At 36.2% G+C, this 20851-nt stretch overlaps 1 protein-coding gene across 2 annotated transcripts in view; it reads left to right on the top strand.

Moving 5' to 3' along the window:
• The window catches only part of LOC124233765 (protein PALS1), a 90008-nt gene that overhangs the window by 21384 nt on the left and 47773 nt on the right, over positions 1-20851 (top strand). Inside the window, exons 2-3 of one of the 2 annotated variants that reach the window (XM_046650953.1) lie at positions 6751-6836; positions 12965-13252. In XM_046650953.1, coding sequence (XP_046506909.1) covers positions 12988-13252 — 265 coding nt within the window. In that variant the 5' untranslated portion in view covers positions 6751-6836; positions 12965-12987. Of the gene's footprint in view, positions 1-6750; positions 6837-12725; positions 13253-20851 lie in introns of both variants that reach the window. The other variant, XM_046650952.1, reaches the window with a different exon arrangement.

Below are 20851 nucleotides of genomic sequence, written 5' to 3'. Positions count from 1 at the left end.
TGCCTTGTTGATATCAATTGAATCGAGCCTCAGGAATCATAACATTCTTTTTCTGTCAGGGCAGATGATTTGTGTGGCTTTAAATTATGTTACCCCTACTTCCCTTTGAAATGTTTACTTATTTGACTTTTACTTTGAAGACTTTTTTCAATTAAGAGAATTTTGCTTCTAGTCTTTACAAATTTATCTGGCGTACTGCATCCGAAATACAGTTAGCTTTAAAGCTGTGAGGATAGCAGTGACTTCTTTGGAATGCGATTATCTGGATGATAAATAAAGGTACTTCTGTCTGAAACCTAAACCATGAACTAGGTAGAATTTTAGAATTGCCCTTAGTATATGACTTCTCAGGACGTTCCATTAAAAAATAAACCCGGGACATTTACACTTGGTCTTTTTTCTTAATTTAAGGGGCTTGATTTGTCAGTTGTATAAATCTGTTTAATAGCTTAAAAATTTTTTCTTTTACGTTGCATCAATTGAGTTAAACAAGTTAATTTTACTTCAAATATATGATTTTTTTATTTTAAAAATATTTTTAAAAATTTTAGTTTTCTGTAATTTAAAGAATAATTGAAAATCTAGTTTTTCAATTAAATCTTTAGAGTCTAAATATTTTTGTTTAAATTGTTTTCATTAATAATTTCTGAGCTAACACCTTGCATGACTAGCCCAAATATATTTAAAATTTGACATATATTTACTTAATTTTGGTTATAGCTGGGGTCCTTCTCTGAAGATGATGTGTGGGTCATTCATTGTTGGAAACTGAAATTTATGTAGAGTTAAACATTTATTGAGTAAATAGGATTTTCAATGTGATGTGAGTATATGACTTGTTTTTGAAATATACAATGGTCTTTTCTTAACAAATTGGTTTTGTTGAGATATAATTTACATGTAATAAGATGCCGTTTTAAGTGTATAATTTAAAATCAGCTCAATAGGTATAACTTACATGAAAATTCACTAATTTTAAGTGTTCAATTTGATACGCTTTAAAAACAACCTTAGTGAGGTATAATTTACATTCCGTAAAATTCACGTTACTGGTACAGTTTGAGTTTTAGTAAAATTATATCCTCATGCAGGTGTGACTGAAATCTGGTTTTATTACAGTTCCATCACCTAAAAAAACTCCCTCATGTCCTTTTGTAGCCAATTTCTGCTCCCACCCCTAGCTGCAGGAAACCGGCAAACTGCTTTCTCTAACAGTGCTAGTTTTGTTTTTCCTAGAAATGTCATATAAATGGAATCATACAATATGTACTGTTATGTCTGACATTGTGTTTTTGAGGCCTCCATGTTGTTGCATATATCAATAGTTCATTCTCTTTTATTACTGAATAGTATTCTATATTTTATTTGTCCATTCACCAGCTGAAGGATATTTGGATTGTATCCAATTTTAAGTTAATAATGAATCTGTGAATGTTCCATACAAATCTTTGTGATTTTTACAAATAAAAATATGTTTTTATTTCTCGTAAGTGGATTCTCTGGGTTATATCATAAGGCTATGTTTAACTTTTTAAGAAACTGCGAGGGCCAGCCCCGTGGCTGAGTGTTTAAGTTCGTGCTCTGCTTCGGTGGCCCAGGGTTTCACCAGTTTGGATCCTGGGCGCGGACAGTGGCACTGCTCATCAACTCATGGCTGAGGTGGCGTCCCACATGCCACAACTAGAAGGACCCACAACTAAAATAGACAACTATGTACCAGGGGTGCTTTGGGGGGAAAAAGGAAAAATGAAATCTTAAAAAAAAGAAACTGCCAAACCAACTACCATTTTACATTCTTGCCAGTATTGTATGAAGTTTTCAGTTTCTCCACATCTTCTCCAATGCTTAGTATTGTCAGTCTTTTTAGTTTTAGCCATTGTATTTTACAATAGTATTTTTGATATGTTTGAAATGGTATTTCATTGCCTTTTTTTAACAGTTTTATTGAGATACAATTCACATACCATACAATTCATCTATTTCAAGTGTACAAGTCAGTGGCTTTTAGTATATTCAGAGTTGTGCGGTCATCACCACAGTCAGTTTTAGAACATTTTCATCACCCCCCAAAAGAAACCTGCACCCTTAGCAATAATCCTCCTCACGCCCATCCCTGCCCCCACCAGCTCTGGGCAACCACTGATCTTCTTTCTGTCTCTAGATTTGCCAATTCTGGACATTTCATAAATGGAATCATACAGTATGTGGTCCTTTGTGACTGGCTTCTCTCACTTCTATTTTCAAGGTTCACTGATGATGTAGCATGTATCAATGCTTTATTTCTTTTTATTGCCCAATAATATTTTATTATGGATCTACATTTTATTTATCCATTTATTAGTTGGTGGACATTTGGATTTTTTCCCCACTTTTTGACTATTATGAATAATGCTACTATGAACATTTTTGTACAATTTTTTTTTAAGATTTTATTTTTCCTTTTCTCCCCAGTACATAGTTGTGTATTTTTACTTATGGGTCCTTCTAGCTGTGGCACGTGGGATGCCGCCTCAGCATGGCTTGATGAGCGGTGCTATGTCCACACCGGGATACAAACTGGCGAAACCCTGGACCACTGAAGCAGAGCGTGCAAACTTAACCACTCGGCCATGGGGCTGGTCCTTGTACAAATTTTTTGTATGGACATATGTTTTCATTTCTCTTGGGTGTGTACCTAGCATTGGAATTGCTGGGGTGTGTCGTAACTTTGTGTTTAGCCTTTTGAGGAATTGCCAGACTGTTTTCACTGTGGCTGCACCATTTGACATTCCCAACAGCAGTGTAGGAAGGTTCCAGTTTTTCCACATCCTCATCAGCATTTATCTGTCTTTTTTTTTTTTTTGAGGAAATTAGCCCTGAGCTAACATCTACTGCCAGTCCTCTTTTTTTTGCTGAGGAAGATTGGCCCTGAGCTAACATCCATTGGCAATCCTCTTTTTTTTTTGCTGAGGAAGATTGGCCCTGAGCTAACAACTGTGCCCATCTTCCTCTATTTTATATGTGGGATGCCTGCCACAGCATGGCTTGATAAGTGGTGTGTAGGTCCATTCCTGGGATCCAAACTGGTGAACACCGAGCCACTGAAGCGGAGTGCACAAATTTAACTGCTGTGCCCCTGGGCTAGCCCCTGCACTTATCTGTCTTTTTGATCCTCGCCATCCTACTGGGTGTTAAGTGGTATCTCACTGAGGTTTCGATTTGCTTTTCTCTGATGGCCAGTAATGTTGAATATCTTTTCATGTGCTTATTTAAGCCCATTTGTATATCTTCTTTGGAGAACTGTCTATTCAGATCTTCCTCTCATTTTTCAATAAGACTATTCATCGTTTTACTACAGAGTTGTAAGAGTTCCTTATATATTCTAAATACAAGTCCCCTATCAGATATATGATTTGCAAAAGTTTTCTCACATTCTGTGGATTGTCTTTTCACTTTCTATCTTGTTTTCTTATTGAGGTCATAATAGTTTATAGAATTGTGAAATTTCAGTTGTACATTATCATTTGTCAGTCACCATATAAATGTGCCCCTTTACACCTTATGCCCATCCCTAACCCCCTTCCCCTCTGGTAACCACTAATTTATTCTCTTTCTCCATGTCTTAGTTTATCTTCCACATGAGTGAAATCTTACAGGTTGTCTTTCTCTGTCTGGCTTACTTCACTTAACCTAATACCCTCAAGGTCCATCCATGTTGTTGCAAATGGGATGATTTTTCTTTGTTTATGGCTGAGTAGTATTCCCTTGTGTATATATACCACATCATCTTTATCCATTCATCAGTTGATGGGCACTTGGATTGCTTCTACATCTTGGCTATTGTGAGTAATGCTGCAAGGAGCATAGGGGGTGCATAATTCTTGAATTGTTTATTTCAAGTTCTTTGGATAAGTAGTCAGTAGTGGGATAGCTGGATCATATAGTATTTCTATTTTTAATTTTTTGAGAAATCTGCATACTGTTTTCCATAGTGGCTGTACCAGTTTGCATTCCCACCAGCAGTGGATGAGAGTTCCGTTTTCTCCACATCCTCTCCGACATTTGTTTTCTGTCTTGGTGATTACAGGCATTCTAATGGGGGTAAGGTGATATCTCATTGTAGTTTTGATTTGCGTTTCCCTAATGATTAGTGATGTTGAACGTTTTCATGTGCCTACTGGCCATCTGTATATCTTCTTTGGAAAAATGTCTGTTCATATCCTCTGCCCATTTTTTGATCGTGGTGTTTGTTTTTTTCTTGTTGAGTTGTATGAGTTGTTTATATATTTTGGAGATTAACTCCTTGTCAGATATATGATTTGCAAGTATTTTTCTCCCAGTTGGTGGGTTGTCTTTTCATTTTGTTCCTGGTTTCCTTTGCCTTGTTGAAGCTCTTTAATCTGATGAAGTCCCACTTTTTAATTTTTTCTTTTGTTTCCCTTGCCCGGGTAGACATGGTATTTGAAAAGATCCTTGTAAGACTGATGTCAAAGAGTGTACTGCCTATATTTTCTTCTAGGAGTTTTATGTTTTCAGGTCTTACCTTCAAGTCTTTGATCCATTTTGAATTAAGTTTTGTATATGGCAAAAGATAATGGTCTATTTTCATTCTTTTGCATGTGGCTGTCCAGTTTTCCCAACACCATTTATTGAAGAGACTTGACTGTCTCCATTGTATGTTCTTACTTCCTTTGTTGAAGATTAGCTGTCTGTAGATGTGCGGTTTTGTTTCTGGGCTTTCAAGTCTGTTCCATTGATCTGTGTGTCTGTTGTTGTGCCTGTACCATGCTGTTTTGAATACTATAGCTTTGTAGTACATTTTGAAGTCAGGGAGTATGATGCCTCGAAATTTGTTCTCTTTTCTCAGGATTCCTTTAGCTATGTGAGGTCTTTTGTTGCTTCTTCACTTTCTTTCTTTTTTTTTTTTTCAAAGATTTTATTTTTTTCCTTTTTCTCCCTAAAGCCCCCCGGTACATAGTTGTGTATTCTTCGTTGTGGGTCCTTCTAGTTGTGGCATGTGGGACGCTGGCTCAGTGTGGTTTGATGAGCAGTGCCATGTCCGCGCCCAGGATTCGAACCAACGAAACACTGGGCCGCCTGCAGCAGAGCGCGCGAACTTAACCACTCGGCCACGGGGCCAGCCCCCCTCTTCACTTTCTTGATGGTGTCCTTTGAAGCATAAAGTTTTTAATTTTGATAATGTCTAATTTATGTATTTTCCTTTTGTTTCTTGTGCTTTTGATGTTACTACCTTAAGAGACCATTGCCTAATCCAGGGTCATGAAGATTTATGCCTATGTTTTCTTCTAAGAATTTTATCACTTTAGTTCTTACATTTGCGTCCTTGATCCATTTTGAGTTAATTTTTGTATATAGTGTTAGGTAAGAGTCCAGCCTCATTTTTTGCATGTGGATATCCAATTGTCCTAGCACCATTTGCTGAAGAAACTTTTTTTTTCCCCATTAAATTGTCTAGGCACCCTTGTTGAAAATCAGCTTTCTGTAAATGTGAGGATTTATTTCTGGACTCTCAGTTCTATTCCATTGATTTTTCTCTATCATTATGCCGGTATCTCATTGTGGTTTCAATTTGCATTTTCTTTAACAATTACTGATGTTGAGTATCTTTCCAAATGCTTATTTTTGCCATTTGTCTATCTTGGGTGAAGTGGTTAAATCTCTTGCCCTAATTTTAAAATTTGGGTTATTTGACTTACTGAGTTGTAAGAATATTTATCATGGACATAAATATTTTGCAAACATTTCTCCCTTTTTTTTAGCTTGCCTTTTTATTCTCCTAAACAGCATCTTTCAGTGGCATATTCTGCTACCCTTCAATGAATTCTAAAACCCCTGTGGAATCAACACATCTTGGCAACTGATTGGATAATAGGGCTTGAAGACAGAGATGTTTGAGATAGTGGTATAATTAACAGTAATAGGGAAGAAGTTGAGGTCAGTTTGGGATATATTGAAATTAAGATTCCTAGTGACATCCATACAGAAATGTACTTTCCGTTCCCTCAACCTGGAACCCTTTATTTCTGGATCTTCCCACAGCTGACTCATTTTTTTGTCATTCAAGTTTCAGCTCAAATATCACCTCCTAAAGTAGGCCTTTCCTGGCCATTTTATCTAATGTTGTCCCTTCCAAACATCATTGTCTATATTACCATGTTTTACTTTCTCTATAGTCCTTTATATGAAGTCATCTTATTGTGTGTTTGGTTTTTAGCATCTGTTACCCTACCAGAATGTAAGTCCATTAGGACAGGATCCTCTTCTGTCTTGGTCTTCAATGTAACATCAAGATTTCCGCCTCTGAAGTAATTGTGGTTCCTGTCTGTGAAATTTATTTTGGATCCTAAACTTCTTATCTTCGTGGCATCATAAACTATTCAAAATGTTTAAAATTGATCCAGAAGTTGTACTTAAAACAAAGAAAAAACTAAAAACTTGCATTTTTGTTTGAGCCTTAACCAAAAGTCAAAAAGTGTCATTTAAAATACTCTGCAAAAGGGTCGTACTCTTTTTAAAAAGCTTTAAAACAAGTTATATTTACCTCTTTCTCATCGCTGATTTCTATACAGTGATTTTACTTGATGTCCATTAGAGATTGTAGGGGGGGTTCGTTTTTACTTCATACTAAGAAATCCTAGCTGTCTGCAAGCAGAATTGGTTATCATACTGAATTATCCTTTCTCTCCCACTCCCTCCCTGTAAAAAACACTACAGACTTTTACACTTGATTGTCTCTTTTCTATTTTACAGAGTAAGAAAGTTAGCCTGAGTTCTGTGAAAAACCAGAGAAGAGAAACTAAGAGGATAATAGATAAAGTCTTTCCAGTTTGCATAATGTAAGTTCTTTTCACTATTCTTGGCCTGAATCTTGTGTTAGCTGACAAAGCTGTTTCTATGGAGACAAATAGTCCAACTTCTTAGAATGTCAGAGGAATGCTGATCACTTAAAATGAGACTTCCCAGCTGCTGGTCAAAGGGCATTACTTGTGGGAGAAGGGGAGGAAGGATGAATTGAAAAAAAATCTAGAATTCTGGACACTAGTATAGACCAACCATGTTTATGCATATGAAGTGTATGTTTTACATTTCCCTCTGCCTAAAAATTAGGATACTGATTATATACGAAATTGTCTTCCTGCTAACCTGTCATGTTCCCCAGCTCTTGCACGAACGGTTCTGTTTCCAGGTGTGGAGTTTTCAGTGGGCCTCTGTACTTCAGGTTGTTTCAGGCCCTCCAGTCTCAATCATTTGTACTCATTTGAAGCTTGTTTAGCTTCCTTTAACCCCATCTCCTATAGCCAATTTACATAAGCAAAGCCCTTTCTCCCCAACTAGTTTGAAGTTAGCGTTCAAACAGCTTTGGCCTGCTAACCTGAAAAATTCCTTTTTTTGCTTTGTGGACTCTGTAAACAGTTTTGATTTATTTTTTAATTTTTCTTTTATGTTTTTTTTTTCACGGTGCTGGGGTATGAGCTGGGACTCTGATGAGGATTTGAAATGTGGGTCTTTGAGGCATTTTAAAAACAATTTATTTCTAATTAGAGGATTGAGAAGAGAGGGCCAGCAACTTGTAACTACATTATCTGCATAAGACGATCTTTTATTTACATATAAGGAGGTGATTCTCTAGTTCAGTCATTTATCAGATTCTGAATTATCAAAGAATTTTTTTTTGTTTTTTGGAGAGGGAGAGTATAATGCCTTTGGGCTGAGACTCTTTCATTGTTTATTGATATATATTAACTACATATATGAGCTAGACTATTCATGGTTTGCCTGTTTAAAAATTATAATGATCTTAATGGTAAAACTATAGGGCATGGCCTAATGTTTTTTTGATCCTGGAAGAACTTGCGAATCTTTCATGGCCCTCGTGAATTAACTTGTGAGCATTATAAAGTCTTTTGGAGTGTTGCATGGTGAGGTCATGACTTAACCAAGGTGATCTGGAAACATTTCTTGAAGGAGTAAGGTCTTGTGGTAGGAGAAGATGAAAGGAGAAGGAAGTAGTTTGTACTTCTTATTTTATAAGGCATTTGGGCAGGAAGGAAGAAAGATATGGGATTCGCACAAATGAGGAAGCTAACTTAGAAGGCTTGTGCAGGAAAGTAGTAAAAGATACAGTGAGAAAATTTGAATTTACCTTGTGAGTGTGGACTCTCTTCTCTAGGCAATATGAAAGCCATCAGAGGAGGAATGATTTGCCCATATACTTAATAAAGCATTGATGCCTTACAAGAGAGCAGGGCTATAGAGATGAGTAAGATCGATTCCCTGCTGGTTAGATCATTTACCTATATGACCTATAGTCACCTTGAAATTAATGTGTCCAAAACTAAACCCGTATTACCCTTTAATTCTCTCCCCTTCTATCTAATTCTCCTTCTCCTGTATTCTCCATCCTAGTTAACGACTTTGCCATCTACCTAGTGACCAAAAGTTACTGACCCTGGAGTCACATTGCCTAGGTTCGTATTCTGAAGACCCCTGTTTGCTTGGCCCTGTGCTGGGCAATGTCACAGATGCAGAGATGAGTCAGGCTGGTTTCTGACTCCAAGGGCTCCTAGTCTAATGGGACAGACTGACAGAGGTACAAATAACTGTAGTCCAGTTTGATTAGAGATGTGACAGGCATTGTGGGATTCCAGAGGAGACACATATCCAGTTTGGGGAGTCATGGAAATCCAGAGGAGGATGTATTTGAGTTGAGACTTAAAAGGAGAGTAGGCAAGGATTAGGTCCTAGACACTCTGATTCTGGAGACTGTTCTCTTAAACATTGTGCTGTGTTGGGTAACTGTGTGGATATAGTGGCATTAATTAGAATCGAGAATGGAGAAAGAAGATCAAGGAAAATATGAGTGGATTAAAGGGAAATATGAGTTTAATTCTGGACGCATTAATTTCTGGATCTCTGTAGGACATTTTGATTGATAGACTAATGGGCAGAGATCCTATCTCTGTACACCTAGTACCTAGCGGGGGTAAATGCTCAATTAAGTGTATGTACAAATCACCTCTCTTTTCTAAATCTCTGATGGCTTTCTTACTGCCTTGAGAATCAAGGCCTTTCATAAGTTGGACCCAGTCGAATTTTGTAGCCACTATTCTGTTGTACAAGCTGACTTTGTTCTCTTTTATAAGCTGACTGCTTTAGTTCAACTAGCCTTATTTGTACTTTTCCCACACTTTGTACTTTTCTGCCTTTGGTTCATGTGGCCTCTTTCTTATTCCTCCATCTTATCTTCAAGGCCTGCTTCCATCCCCATTCCTCATTTACAAAACAGGCATATTTAGACCTACTTTTAGAGTAGTAATGAGGATTAAATGAGTGAATACTGTATAAAGTGCTTGCAATATTGTCTGGCACGTAAGTGCTCAAAAAATGTCATAGTTGTGGTTGTTACTACTACGACTATTTCCTACTTCTCTTCTTCCTGTCTCCTCTTTTTGCCCTGCTATATGAAATATAGACACCAAATTATAGTAATTTTATAAACCACATATTTCTTTAATATGACTTTTCTTCATTCTCACTGTCTTAGTTCAGGACCCCATTTTTTACAGTTGCCCTCAAACTGGTCTCATTACCATCCTTCAGTCAATCCTCTACACTTCTACCAAAGTGATATTTCTCTGAAAGTTAATGTGAGGGGCCAGCCCGGTGGTGTAGTAGTTAAGTTTGCACGCTCTACCTCAGTGACCTGGGGTTTGCTGGATCAGATCCCAGGCACGGACCTATACACTGGTCATCAAGCCATGCTGTAGCAGGCATCCCACATATAAAGTAGAGGAAGATGGGCACGTATGTTAACTCAGGGCCATCCTTCCTCAGCAAAAAGAGGAGGATTGGTGGCAGATGTTAGCTCAGGGCTAATCTTCCTTTAAACAAAGTTATTGTGATCATTTCCCATGCTTTAAATCCTGTAATGATTCTTACTGCTTCCAGGATAAAGGTCAAAGTCTTCAGCTCTTAAACTCTTCTTGGTCTGGCCCTCTGCTTGCCTTTCCAGTTTTATCATTATTCCTGTATGACCTGCTCGCCTTGTCCCATCTGGCCTTATTGCATCCTATTCTGTTTTCTGAATGTGCCATATTCTCATACTCTTTCTTCTTATTGGTCATGTGATTCCCTCTTCCTGGAACAGACTCTTCTGTCTAGCTAAGTCTTAGTTGTTCTTTGCAATGCCCCTCAAAGAAATGTATTCTTATGTTTTGAGTGTTTTCCATAACTCCTTATCACGACTAAGTTTTAGAATCCATCATCTGTGCCTCCTCTGAATTTATGACATTTCTAAGTTTAGTTGAACAAATATTTATTGGGCATTTCCTCTATGACATTATTGTGTTAAGCCCTGGGGGGTATAAAAATATAAGACATGACCCCTGTCTTTAACAAATTTAGAATCTAATGAGGAGAAACCAATTAGGAAGAATATTGTTCATTTTCTTTGCTGTCTCTCCCAGTAGACTATGAACACTCCAAAGGAGATGACCAAAATTGAATTTTAAGCAGATTAATATCAGGTTGCAGACATTTTTCTGAGAGTAAAACACTAGATTGAGATAGACAAGCCTGAGAATAGTCTAAGCATGAGAACTCAGATTCAGATCACCTGGCCCAGTCTCTCTTGAATGATCTGTAATTTTCCCCCATGATCTAGAATAGTGAATATGGACCCAGCCTTATAGTTTTTTTTTTTTTAAAGATTTTTTTTTTTTATTTTTTCCTTTTTCTCCCCAAAGCCCCCCGGTACATAGTTGTGTATTCTTCGTTGTGGGTCCTTCTAGTTGTGGCATGTGGGACGCTGCCTCAGCGTGGTTTGATGAGCAGTGCCATGTCTGCGCCCAGGATTCGAGCTAACGAAACACTGGGCCGCCTGCAGCGGAGCGCGCGAACTTAACCACTCAGCCACGGGGCCAGCCCCAGCCTTATAGTTTTTAAGTTGAGAGTTTTAAATTCAGATCATAATTTTTGTAGACCAGCATATAAAGTAAAAATACATTATTCATTATTAAATTTAATTTTTAGTATCTAATAAACCTTGTAAATAGAGAAAGCTGAGAGTTTTAATTTTCTGGAAATACATACACTCCTTGCTTTTTAAAATGAAAATTAAGCATAGCACCATAGTAACTCCTACAGAAGTTTTTGCTTGCTTGTAATGAAAACATTAAATAAGCTGAATTTGCATTTGCGTATAATCAATGTATAAAACTTAAGAATTGCCTAACATAATTCTAATAGCTCTCGTTTTAATGAAAAAGAAGGCAAACTAATGATAAATAAGATATTTATTTGTAGATCACATAGTTATAAATAAAGAGAGAAGCTAAAATTTGGATAGAAGACAGAAAAATCCACCAAAATTCTTGTGCAAATGTAATTCTAGTTGCTTATATAGCTTGCATCTATTTTCTTGATTGTTGGTCTAGTGATTTTCTTGGTAGTCTACCTGAGTTTGTGTTAAAAAGTCTGTGACAAGATGTTTGAAAGAAGATTGGCTAGCATTAGGAATATTGTCTGAAAACTCAGCTTTTGCTTAGTTGGCATGTGCTCTAACCAACTTGTTTACTTAAGCGATGCCCAGTTCAAGGAGGTAGTAGGTTTATTATCGTAAATATTTTTAAAGTCTTGAGCAAAAGAAGACTAATTAGATTTAATGTGTGGGTTTACACCTATATAAACAATCTGCTTAGTTATGCCCGAGAAATGGCTTGATGAAAGGCCAGTGTCATCTAGTAAAATATTTTTCTCGTCTAAAATATGTTGAAGGATTTTTTAAATAGGAGAATCAAATTAATACCAAGAATTAGTGTAAGTATATATATTTTCAGTTTTAAAACATGTATACATTATCTCACTTAAAATTCAGAACAATCCTATGAATAAATTTTCCGAAACAGTCTGAGGTTCAGAGAGAGAAACTGACTAGTCTTAAATCATAAAGCTAGAGGACGTGGCAGAGCCAGAATTAAATTCAGTTTGCTGGTCTCCAAGTCTAATATGTTCTTATTCGCTGTACAGTATGACTTAAATTTTTTTGAGTGTTTACAGGTACTACCATTTTTTCTGAAAAAATCCTTGTAAAGAATTAACCCTAATTTTTTAATGTGACCAGTTATAAAGACTGATAACCTGTGTAGTGTTTTTCTCACTTACTGTGGTTTTATCCTATAGATGCCTTAGCTGCTAATTAAAGTTTCTTTTTCATTGGGTATCTTCTTCATTTCATAAACTCCTGAAAGTGAATTGTCCTCCAGAATCTCAAGTGAGCCAGCAACATGACTTGCTATGTGCCAGTTTCTTTAGCAGTTAACTAAGAAGTTATTTCTATCTCAGGTGTATTGATTGAGTAGAAAGTACTGTGTTGAGATAGCTATAGAAAGGTGATTAAAACTTCTTTATACCTTAAGCAGCCTGTTCTCTACTAAACTAATACCCAAAACTTTCTTACTTTCCTGCATTGCTAAACTTTCCAGTACATTATTTTTATCAGCTGCAAAATTAAACAGTAAACTTCACATTCTTGGGAGGGGACCTTTTTTTTGGAAATACCTTGATTTTCCCAGCATTATATGTAAAATGAAAGTATTTCATCTATATAGCAAAATAGTATTATATACTTGTGAGATATTTTCTATACTGTGTAGAGATTGGAGTGGGCTATGTAAAATCTTTTATATTGTAATTCTTATACTTTTTTTCCCCATCTTTCCCCTTAGATTTCCTTCATGGATACATTTTCATAGCATTATTATGTGATGTGAGAAGTTTTTTTTTTTTTTTTGAAGTAACATGGATTTTATACTACAGAATCAAGAGATTGGCTTTATAGGAAAAATTGATTTATAAAAAAGTGGTACAGGTTTTTTATAGATAACCATGACAACATCCCATATGAATGGGCATGTTACTGAGGAATCAGACTTCGAAGTAAAAAATGTTGATCTTGCATCACCAGAGGAACATCAGAAGCACCGAGAGATGGCTGTTGACTGCCCCGGAGATTTGGGCACCAGGATGATGCCAGTACGTCGAAGTGCGCAGTTGGAGCGTATTCGGCAACAGCAGGAGGACATGAGGCGTAGGCGAGAGGAAGAAGGGAAAAAACAAGAACTTGACCTTAATTCCTCCATGAGACTTAAGAAACTAGCCCAAATTCCTCCAAAGACTGGAATAGATAACCCTATATTTGATACAGAGGAAGGAATTGTCTTAGAAAGTCCTCATTATGCTGTGAAAATATTAGGTAAGTAAAAACAGCAGAGTAATAGACAATGTTTTGCTTTTGTTTCTCTTTCCTTAACATAAATGTGTATAGAAAGGAAGATGGGTATAAGAGAATATAAGTAATAGCAACTGGAATTCAGGCCAAGATCAGTTCTTTTCTTGGAAAAGTCATGTAACCATCATTGTTTGCTGTTAGCCACATGGAGCTAATTATATGGCTTAAATGTTCAGTCACTACAGCATGGTTTTTTAGATCTAATCCTTGAATTAAAAATTTCTACATGTGGCCTAATGTTTAAAGCCTTAGAATTCACCTTTTATTTCAAACTCAAACTTTTATACCAAAATTACTGAAAAGCACTTTTCAGATTCTGAATTTCTCATTTCCTTAAAGTTTGTAAAATAGTAATAAAATTAATATCTGTAGCTTAAAATCTATTTGATTTTCTTTAGTTATTGACAGTAAGAAGAACTGGTGCTGTTTATATGGCAGCATGCACATAAAACATGGCTCAAAATTCCCTATATTGCCTATTCCCAAGTTCCATTCTGTGAAAAAAACAAGCAAAAAAACTAATGCCATGAGATATTAATAGATATAAACAGAAAAAGAGTTCTGTGATTAAATAAATTTTGAAAACAGTGAGTTAAGTAAGACTTCTTAGAGCCTTTAGAATGCTGTAGTCATTATGAATCCACAAGAGAGATTGACGTCAAATGTGTGTTTCCAAACTTAGAATATTTGATTATTGAACTTACTGCCCTTTCTTCCTGCACACACACACAAATGATCACTGTATTAGTATTAGGAGTATACATTAATTTGTGTTACCTTACAAGCAGGCTAACTCAAATGAAGTATTTTATTTCTTGACAGTTTATTATTTATAGATGTGAAAAGAGACTTCCACTTTTCTATGGATGGAGAGAGTTGTCAATTTTATTTTATTTATTTATTGTTTGTTTGATTTTTTGAGGAAAATTAACCCTGAGCTAACATCAGCCACCAATCCTCTTCTCTTTGCTAAGGAAGATTGGCACTGAGCTAATTATCTGTTCCCATCTTCCTCTATTTTATATGTGGGATGCCTGCCACAGCATGGCTTGATAAGCAGTGGGTAGGTCCACACCGGGGATCCGAACCAGCGAAACTGGGGCTGCCAAAGTGGAGCATGTGAACTTAACCACTATGTCACCAGGCCAGCTCTTGGAGAGAGTTTTCATTGTTTTGCCATTCATTCAAGTGTCTGTTGAACCCTGTACTAGATGCTATAGCATGCACCATTCTGTCCACAATAATCCTCTTAACAGGGCTCTGTAATCTCCATTTTGGAGATACAGAAATTGAACCGCAGTTAAATCACCTGTTTAAGAGTCCCAGCTAATCAGTGGTAGAGCCAAGTTTGAATTTGCCTGATCTGGAGATGCAGTTGGTGTACTGCACGGAGCAAAAGGTTTGGGTGGAGACTGGCATCCAGCCTGCTCTTCACTCACTGTACCTGAGCTCTGGCTACCAAGAGTGGAACACCTTTTTCTCATTTGCCCAGAGGTACCATATGTACTGGATTTGTTCCTTACTGAGTCGCTGTGTTCTAAGTTTGGAGCAGTTTCTACTGTATCACGTCATCTGCTGCTTTTCTTTGTTATAAGTTTGTTAAGGATCCACATATCTTGACAGAAAGCAATGTATATGCTTCTCTCTGTTTTAAGAAATCATAAACGTGTTCAGTGATGTGAAGTCTGCTGAAAGCCTTCAGATGTTATAATTAGTATAGTGAAAATGGAAAGATTACATATTTTTTAGTATATTTATCTGACTGAATTTTATGCTCTTTTTTCCTAAGAGCTTTGTTAAAGGTATTTCATTCCTGATTGCCTCTTACTGACCCTCATCTTCCACCACTCTGTTATTTTGTTTTTTAAGTATTCTGTAAATATTCTCTATGACTTAGAGAAAGTTTACATTGTAATATATCCAGCCCAAGCCTGGACTGATTCTTTTGTTTTTCTGTTTAAATTTCTTTAAGATTAATGTATTTGTCCATTTGCTTTACTTAGATCAGGCATAAAATGTCCATCTAATAGATAATATTCATGAAATCTCAGTAAAGAAACAAATACAGCTTAAGCCAGATTCACTTAGCGAAACTTGTTTTTTTGGCCTACGCACAGAAAATTGGAGACCATTTCTCTTACAATTTTTTTTTCATGTTTGTTTGTATGCTTCTTGGCTAACTTTCTACAAGTGTAGATTAAAGAACAGCTATATTTTCTTCCAACTTGTAAGCAGTCCACTGTGGTATTTCAAAAATACCTTTGTGCAATCCTTGAACTTAAGACTGTTTTACATATCTTATTATTATTTTTTTTTTTGAGGAAGATTAGCCCTGAGCTAACTACTACCAGTCCTACTCTTTGCTGAGGAAGCCTGGCCCTGAGCTCACATCCATGCCCATCTTCCTCTACTTTATACGTGGGACGCCTACCACAGCACGGCATGCCAAGCAGTGCCATGTCTGTACCCGGGATCTGAACTGGCGAACCCGGGCCGCCAAGAAGTGGAACGTGCGAACTTAACTGTTCTGCCACCGGGCCGGCCCAGCCCCATACATATCTTATTTTTAAAGTAATTTGAAATGTAGTACCAGGTATCTGTAATTCATTTCTTGGATAGGAGAATATTTAATATTTTGAGAAATAAGTGATTTAATGTGAATACACTCAACACAAATATGCTAATTGTAGGAAACATGAAAAATTAGCGTAAATTATAAAGTTGTTATTGTCAGTCAAAGCCTCAGTTTTTGGATATACTGTTTTTAAGTTTTCATTTTAAAAGGAAGTGTAATAGCTTTGTACTAAACATTTTTTTCCTGTTCATAATTTGCTAACACATCAAACTACAACAGACCTACTCCCTTCAAATTGTGTGAGTCTCCTGCCAGTATTTTGATTAATACACACATGCCAGGAGACGGCTTCTCAGCCTTTTTCACAGCCAGAAACAGCAGCCTTGTTTTAAATGAGGAAAGGATGGGGCAACTGATTTCTTTTCTTTGAGAGAAAGCCTTCAGTTTCCGAATGATACATCATCAATTTATCTGTGAGTAGAGAAAATAACTCTTTTAAGAGCTGAAAATGTAATTGGAAAGGTTAATTGTCTAGGTGGTGGTTTTTAATGAAAGTATTTATAAATTTGCACTGTATAGTAATAAAAGTGCAGGGATGGAATTGATAGAAAATATTCAGAAAGAATGAACTGAATTGTTATGTTTAAAAGCAGTCAAAATCTTATTGAAAATTAAGATAGTGATGTGGCAACTTAATTTCAAATGAATAATTAATATTATAAATTAGAAGAATTTTGATGTATTAGGGAGGCTTTCCTTAAAATTGGCATGAGTTATTAAACCTTGCTTTGTTATAAATAAAATATCATTGTCTTTTTTCCTTTCATGAGCAAAGCAAACTACGTTGTGGGAGAAATCCTGAGCAAAGAGCAGAGTGCAGGGTAGAGTGGGATGCGTTAGAGGAGGGTCGTTTTCAGGTGGTGCTACGTTATAGGCGCCACTGTTTCTCTTTGTTTTGTATTCACAGATAAGTAATTTGGGGCCAGGGTTGTGGACAAGTAAATCTAGTAGATAGAATGTTTAAAGGGAATAAACTAGGAAACACTGCCATCTATCATATATGTGACTATGTGACTGTTACACCTGAGAAGAGGCCTTAGGAAAGGCACACAGACCCACGCACCCGTGGTGAGCTATTTGTTTTCTGGCTAATAAGGAGACTCTTGAAATTTGTCACTAGGTGCTTTCTAATTAACACCAGATGCTGTTAATTTGAAGAAAAATTAAAAAGATGCCAGAGGGAAGAAAACTAGGATGAATAAGATATTTTCATAATATTAATAATAGCATGTTGTGTTTTTCTTTTTTGCCAGATGTCCCTGAATATTCAAACTATTAAGTCAAGAGTATTCCTGTGCTTGACATTGTAAAGTGTCTCCTCTTCCACATTTCTTTCTCACATTATTTGACTTTTGATTGACCATGGGCTATGCTGGAATTTTGCTGGATCGTGATAAACTTTTTTAAGATTGGCTTTTAAAATAAAGTTTATTTAAAGCCAGCAAACAAAATTCCAGTGCCAATAAACCTCGAGTTCAGCCTACTTCTGAGAAGTTAATTATTCTTTCTCTTAAATTTTTACTCAAATGCTGTAGATATTTCTAAACTTTCTTAGTCATTCTTTGAGAGACTTGTTTTCTGAAAGTGAAATGATTAAACTGCTTGGTACTAGGTTTAACGTTTAAAATGTTTGAACCTATTTGAAAATTTTCTGATTTGTTCAGCTTGCTGTATTTGGAGCTAACTAAAATAAAGATTAAGAAATTCATTAGAATAGAGTATAGTCATGTAATGTTTGGTTGTTAAATATACATAATTCTGCTGAAAAATAACTGCTACAACATTCAGTTTGACACCATGTGTCAAAACTTCACTCCACATATTAAGTAATAATAGATTTTAAGTTTTTCCCTCTTGCAAAGACTTGCATCATGTTATATGTTCAGAAATGTATGACATCGTCACATATTGGAAAGCATAAGGATGTCTGGAGTCAGATGTAGGATTTAAATACTTTTTATCTTCACTTAATTGCTATTGACCTTGGACAAGTTACTTAACTTTTCTGAGCCTCAGTTTCAGAATTTTCTTGAGGACTAAGTGAAAAAAATGTGTATAGGCATGTGGCACACTGTATGTTTGACTAAAATTTAACTTTTGTAAGAACCAGAAGCCACCAGAGAGATCATCTAACCTTCTAGTTCATGAAATTAATTAGAATTAATTAGTTCATTTTTTAAAATAAATTTACTGTTTTTTTTTTTTTTTGAGGAAGATTAGCCCTGAGCTAACATCTGCTGCCAATCTTCCTCTTTTTGCTGAGGAAGACTGGCCCTGAGCTAACATCCATGCCCATCTTCCTCTACTTTATATGTGGGATGCCTACCACAGCATGGCTTGCCAAGCTGTGCTGTGTCCGCACCTGGGATCCAAACTGGCTAACCCCAGGCCACTGAAGCAGAATGTGTGCACTTAACCGCTGCACCACCCAGCCGGCTCCTGAATTTACTCTTTTTAAGTGTACATATTCATGAGATTTTACCAGTCACAAGATTGTGTAACCATCACCACTGTGTACTTCCATAGTGTTTTCATTACCCTAAAAAGAAGCTCTGCCCATTAGCAATCACTCCCTCTTCTCCTTTCTGCCTAACCCCTGACAACCCTGTTCTGCTTTCTGTCTGTACATTTGTTTATTTGGGACATTTCACATAACTGAATCATGTAGTATATGGCCTTTTGTGACTGGCTTTTTTTTTCATATAGCATCATGGTTTCAAGGTTCATAGGTGTTGTAGCATTAACCAGTACTTCATTCCTTTTTATGGCTGAATAATATTCCACTGAATGAACATACCACATTTTGTTTATCTATTCATCTGTTCATGGAACACTTGGGTGGTTTTCACCTTTTGGCTATTGTGGATAGTGCTGTTATGAATATTCATGTGTATGTTTTTGTTTGAACACCTGTTTTCAGTTCTTTTAGATGTGTACCTAGGAGTGGAATTGCTGAGTCACATGGTAATTCTGTGTTTAACTTATTAAGGAACTGCCATATCTTCTGTAGTATCTGCACTCTTTTATATTCTCACCCAGCATTGTGTGAGTGTTCCAGTTTCTCTGCATCTTAACTTCTACTTGTTATTATATGTCTTTTTAATTTCAGCCATCCTATCAACCAGTAATTTTGTTAAGGACTAGAATAAAATAGAAAATACTAAATTATATTGTATTGCACATAAGTATTCATAAACCTTTTTTTTTTTTTTTTTTTTTTTAAAGATTGGCACCTGGGCTAACATCTGTTGCCAATCTTCTTTTTTCGTTCTTCTTCTTCCCAAAGCCCCCCTTCCCCCAGTACATGGTTGTATACTGTAGTTATGAGTGCCTCTGGTTGTGGCATGTGGGACGCCACCTCAACATGGCCTGATGAGCAGTGCCATGTCCATGCCCAGGATCCGAACTGGCGAAACCCTGGGCCACTGAAGCAGAGCACACGAACTTAACCACTCCCTGTAAATCTTTTATTTCACATAGGTATGTGTGTACTGAGTTGAGAAATAAAATATATTTTTTTAATGGACTGCCAACAAAAGTTAGAGAAATATTATCCTAAAAAATCTACTAATTTTGTAGAAAGGCCCAGAGACTTGAGGTGAATTGGCCAGTGACATATAATACAATTAGTAAGTGCTCAAGCCATAAGTAGAACTCAGGTATTCTGACTTCACATTTGGGGCTTTTTTCCTCTCTCACCAAACTCCTTTCAGTTTCGTCCAGAGAAAAATCATGAAGCTTTTGTACTTGATTGACTAATAGTCACTTCAATGACAGTTTTCCATCGTCTCATCATATGTAGGGGTGAGATTTTTGTTCTGCTGTCTGTTTCAACTTTCTTTGCTTATATACTTATCTAGTATTTGTGTTTAATTTGTAACCCAGTTTGTTAATGAGTAATTTACTGTTCAGGATCTTTCATCAGCTTCTGACTATTTTTAATAAGTTCATTTTGACCTAGTTAGCTGAAAACCAAAGTTTAGAGATCTGAATTTTATGTTCTTAAATTTAAAAAGAAAAGACCACTCCTATTTAATTGAAGATTTTCTGAAAGAACATTCTGATTTTGATTGAACAGATAGATGTAGTGGAAGCTGACATAATTTCCTCATACTCAATAATATTAGTTCCTCATCTGAATATTCAATTTGATTGTACAGTTTAGGGGAAAAGAGGAAATTAAAAAGTTTCAGAAAAAAAGTCATAAAGTTAGTTGAAATCTAGAAATTGTGGACGATAGGTCAAAAGAATTGGCATTGTTTAAACAATGAAATGGAAGAATCTTAGTGCTAGAATAGATCTCTAGAAACTCTCTGTTTTCATGTGGGGTAAATGATAGCAATAAGTAAAAATAAGCAAAGCTAATCCAGGCTAGGTGGTTATCCATTGTTCTGAAAGATCTGCAGAGATGGAGATTCCTCAGCTTCTTTGGGTAATTTTATTTACTCTTATAGCCAAAAAATTCTCCCTTATGGCTACCCAGAGTCTTGGGTGTTTGAAGATAGAATTTTCAGATAGAGCAACTCGGTGATTGCTTTCTTTTGCCTATTTTAGAGTCTTCATTCTTTTACGTTTTAGGCTGCCAGGTGAGGGCCAAAGAGAAAGGAGAGAGTTCAGGGGTGGATTTCTGGACTTACGTCTATGTTTGTATTTATCTGATTAATTGTATCCCAAAGCCAAATGTAAGTGGTTTTTTCTTACTTTTAGATAATATATCCTTTCTTTTAACATAAATAATCAAGATTTAAGTGTTGTATGAAATGTTAGAGAACATGATGGGAACTTAAACAGTTTCTACTGAACATCAAATAAGGGGAAATAGATCAAACTACAAGACAAGGAATTTAAACTAGATATAAAGAACTTCCTTGTAGAGAAGTTGTTACAGACTAGAATTTATCACCAAAGCTGGATTTGCTGTGTGTACC

The sequence above is a fragment of the Equus quagga genome, unplaced genomic scaffold, assembly GCF_021613505.1.
Source record: "Equus quagga isolate Etosha38 unplaced genomic scaffold, UCLA_HA_Equagga_1.0 220_RagTag, whole genome shotgun sequence".
In the NCBI taxonomy this organism is placed as follows: domain Eukaryota; kingdom Metazoa; phylum Chordata; class Mammalia; order Perissodactyla; family Equidae; genus Equus; species Equus quagga.
The sequence above is the reverse complement of the archived record's forward strand: the minus strand, read 5'-3'. Positions and strand labels throughout refer to the sequence as shown.